This window comes from Nicotiana tomentosiformis, chromosome 5, assembly GCF_000390325.3.
Source record: "Nicotiana tomentosiformis chromosome 5, ASM39032v3, whole genome shotgun sequence".
Classification (NCBI taxonomy): Eukaryota; Viridiplantae; Streptophyta; class Magnoliopsida; order Solanales; family Solanaceae; genus Nicotiana; species Nicotiana tomentosiformis.
In genome coordinates this window covers 82,207,540-82,211,830 of record NC_090816.1, presented here as the reverse complement: position 1 = coordinate 82,211,830, position 4,291 = coordinate 82,207,540, and the positions used below count along the sequence as shown (strand labels likewise).

At 35.4% G+C, this 4,291-nt stretch overlaps 1 protein-coding gene across 1 annotated transcript; it reads right to left on the bottom strand.

Annotated features, from left to right (window-relative positions):
* Nucleotides 1-1,798: 1,798 nt before the first annotated feature.
* Nucleotides 1,799-2,786, bottom strand: LOC104098887 (uncharacterized). The gene is made up of 2 exons (XM_009605732.4): nucleotides 2,654-2,786; nucleotides 1,799-2,534 (listed from the first exon to the last, which is right to left on the bottom strand). The coding sequence occupies exons 1-2, from the start codon at nucleotides 2,708-2,710 to the stop codon at nucleotides 2,118-2,120; spliced, it is 474 nt and encodes a 157-aa protein (XP_009604027.1). The 5' UTR covers nucleotides 2,711-2,786; the 3' UTR covers nucleotides 1,799-2,117.
* Between the last annotated feature and the right edge of the window lie 1,505 nt (nucleotides 2,787-4,291).

Here is a 4,291-nt window from a genome sequence, read left to right as displayed (position 1 = left end):
AACTATATCACTTCACTTACAAATCGTAATGTGTTGACATCCCATGATGGACATCATCCTGTTGGTGATGACTCCCGGATGGACCACCAAGATCCAACACACCATAACTACGCACATTCCAACTGGGCGTTGGTTCATAACTTGTAAAATTCATATCTGGCCGGTACTCCCTATGGAATATATGAGTGTTAATACAAATTCAATACAGCAAAAATAAATATCGTAACACAAAGGAAAATTGAAGTTTACCACTCGTCTTGTGGATCATGTAAAGTAGGAGAGAAATTATTTTCTCGCTCCTCATTCGCCCGTGGAGATAAGTTTAGATCAGGCCAAATTCTTTTAGCCGGAACCTGTTTGGCTAAAACTGCTCCAAAATAACCACCCGATGACTGAGGGATATCCCTGCTTTGCGCAACCTTATTATTGCGAACGTCTTCAGCCTTGACGTACATTTCTAACATTTTTATCAAAAGAAATTCCCGGTATTCATCCGGAGTCCTCAAAACATCACTCAGAGTTTCATCATCCTCGACGTTAAACTCAGCATAACAAGCAACCCCTTGCGGAGTGACAGAATACAGATATCTTCCGGTTACTTTAAGGTTCACTCAACGTTTGCTCACACTCATTTTTTAAAATAACAACGATACTAATCTATCGTACTCCATTGTAAGTGGCAACTTAACATGGCACTGTGGAGAACAACTATAGCGTACTGAGTTATTCTCCGCCACAACCTCACCCCCCAATATGATGAAACCCTAATTCTTCGCTCTTCAGACATTATGACAAAATGCAAAACAACTTAACGAAGAAAAATTTAACAAGACTTGAGAGTTTTTTTGAATGGAGTTTTACAAAATTCTTAACATCTTTAAATAAGGTAATGCCCAATCCCAGGGGTCGAATTTTTTGAGGTATAGCGCCTTAAATAAGGGCGCTATACCCATTTGAATTATTGTTATGTCAGTTAAGCGCAGAACAATTATTGGTGGGCCCAAAAAATATGTATAGCGCCTTAATAAACAACGCTATACTAATTCAAATATAGCGCCCTTTAAAAGGGCGCTATACCTTAACGAGCAAACAACCGTTAAGGTATAACGCCCTTTAAAAGGGCGCTATTTGTATTTTGGTCACTAACTTTTTTTCACCTATTTTTGTGTCTTGAGTCCAAAAACTCATTATTTTGGTTCCGGCCTCCCATAGACAACTAGATCAAATCTTGCCAAATGCCAATGCCAGCTGAAGAGGTTCATCAAATGGTTAGGATGGAATTGAGTCCATCATTTTGCGCACTCTCCTTATAATTTAGCCCGAGAAAAGTGTAATTAGTATTGGCAGGCAATCATGACTAATTATCAAATTGCTGATTATTGCCAGCAAAATTCTAGAGACATGGATTGTTTGAGTTCTTGATTTAAAGATGAACTTAGATTGCTTAAGGTTTCATTTTCATGATCCTGTGTCAATATTTTCATATATATATAGTAAAGCTAAATTGCTTACACGGGAGCCTTTGCAGCGTTTAACGGGATAATCTTTAATTATTTAGTTTTTGTCCAGGCAACGAGTAAATCTGGATTAGAAAGCTTGAAAATTTCTTACTACAAATATCTATTTTATAATCTATCCCTACCATTTCAAAACAAAGTGAAATTAAACTTAGCATATACTAGCTCTCATTGGCAGATGATTTATATGGCCACAACGTTATTGTTTTAACTGCATATATAGTTGGACTATGATGTATGGAAGAAACTCAAAAATTTGACCTTGACAATACTCAATGAATCAGCAATAGCAATAGGCCAAGTGTATACTGCTCTTAAAATGATTAAATCTCTTCTATTTACAGTTCAAATTCATAACCTGCTAAGGGAAAAAAAGAATCAAAATCTTGTATTCTACAATCTATCAAAGAACACTAAATCGAAACCTAGGCTTCAACAGGACTTCCATGTGAAGATCTGACCCTGAAGACATGCTCTTCCCCTGTGCATTTATCTACTTTGACAATCCAGCGGCTCTTTTTCCCTGAAACGCCAAAGCTACTGCCTTTCTGTGTCATTCTAGTAACCAATAAGCCTTCTCCTATGGGTAACAAATGAGCATTAAGGCTTTGGCATCTCCATGAGCCCATTCGCAACGCATTGTACCCCAAAATTAACGATGGCAATTTCCCCGATTCTTCGTGCTGTTTTAAGAATGCCTTTACAGTTGTTGATGTTACCGTCAATTACTATACAATCTGCTCTTCTGTAGTCATTTATTACTAGAGTTTTGGCATCTCCAATGACAAACTCAACATGTCTCGCGTTATCGTGTAGAAATTCTAGTGATGGATTTAGTTTGTCAACACCACTAAGGATGCAAATGACTGTGCCACCAGTTTGCTGGGCTGCAGCCACTAGGGCTAGTGTGGTGGAGTCAGATGCACAAGCACATGCAACAACCATCAATTGCGAGTTGTTTCCTGCAGCAAGTGCTGAGATGAATTCTGATACATCTGGCTCTTTAGCTCTCTTTTCCTGGCAAATACAAAATATACAACATGAGAAACACAAAATTTTGGAATTTGTTGAGTGAAATAATATTACTAAGTAGTACAAATTGATCAAACAAAGGCAAGCAGTGAAGTTGTACTAACCATTTGTATTGCTCTGAGATAGGCTTTGGTTGCACTTTCAGCTGACCAACAGGCCATTTTGCTCCCTGTATACTTGTTTTTTCTTTGAAGGTGATGAATGCCTTGTATATTGTTGGCCAATATATAACAAAAGAAGAAGCTGTAGAAATGGTGTCATATCCAACAGGAAATATCCATATATATGAAAGAAAAAAAATGCAAAACAGGGATAACATACAATTTAAAAAATGATAAAATCGTGATGAAGGTAATTTTCACTCGTTTAACTAATGTGTATCTAATAATTAATGGTCGATTATTTTGGTTAAGATTACACAGCTGTGCAATAAATTTTCGCAGTTCCCAAATACATTGCTCTTCGCTGTACTGTTCAGCATCATGAGGACAAAAATGAAAATTTTAATCCTTCAACTAGGATTATTTGAATCAACTTGCAAATATCAATAAGGTCTACGTAGAGACGAAACTGATCAGAACCATGTTAGTCCTAACACCCTTCCAGCAAACTTCTCGTATCGTTCAAGATTCGAGTTTACTACTTGAATTAATATATTATCTAATTGGGTTACTGCCTCTTAGGTCGTGGTCCTTTGGAGCACGATATGGTACAATTGTTGGATTATATATTGCAGCGGAAGCCATCTCACAGTATCATATTTACGTATAAATTAAACAATTAAAGATTATACGAGTTGCCTCTTGAAGCGTGAACAAAGCAGATAAATCTCGGTCTCCAGTTCCAGAGTATCAAGACCGCGACCTCAACAAAACGTCCCATAATCTTCTACTGTGTTATCCAAATAATATCCGAAAAAAAAGAATTTCGGGTGAGCGAAATTTCAAGGAAAAAAATGATTACCAAAACGGCCAACCCTATATGAGATATATATATAGCCACGTTTTGAGGGTAAAATCTTTTTCCAAAACCTGTTAGGTTTTCTTTTTTCCAAAAGGAAATGTTTCCTTTATTTTCTAGTATTATTTAGGCACGGTAGAGACCACATAATTTAATTAACAATGCTCTATATTATAGAATTAATTTCGAATTAAATTAATTTTTACTATAATAAATTATGAATTATTTCACTAAAAATTCGTAATTGCACTCCTTAGTTCAATTTCGAAATTCTTCCATAAAACCTTATTTAAATCCCCATGTTAAGATTCAGATACAATCAATCAAATTAAATTACTAATAATTTAATTTATTGATTACTTCTGTAAGACATTCGCTTAACTTATTTCATGTGTCGGATACAAAATTCACCGGTCGGGTTTACACATGAAAACTTATAAGCTTTCATAAAGGAGTATCATCAACCTCATAAAGCGAGACGTGGATTCTATCAACTAATTATTACTTCGTCAATGTATGTCATTATTGTCCAATTTACTAGGCTTATTGACCCATGAAAGAATCTCGCCTTTTAATAAGTCAAAATAATACATGACACACACAACTAATAATAATTATATCAGGATTAAGAGTATAAGTATGTTGAATGGACTAGAGAAATTATTTTATTAAGTCAGTATAAAATACTTATCTCTACTTGATCCTTTTAATACATACAAAATGTACTAGCACAAGAAGTCGGAATTAAACCATTCCCATAATCAAGATAAATTATATTTAAT

What these genes read in the sequence shown, in the direction of transcription:
- LOC104098887 (XM_009605732.4), bottom strand. Translation starts at nt 2,710, where the DNA reads ATGGCCTGTTGGTCAGCTGAAAGTGCAACCAAAGCCTATCTCAGAGCA. An exon ending in ATCTCAGAGCAATACAAATG is followed by an intron (nt 2,535 to 2,653) that starts GTTAGTACAACT and finishes TGTATTTGCCAG; the next exon opens with GAAAAGAGAGCTAAAGAGCC.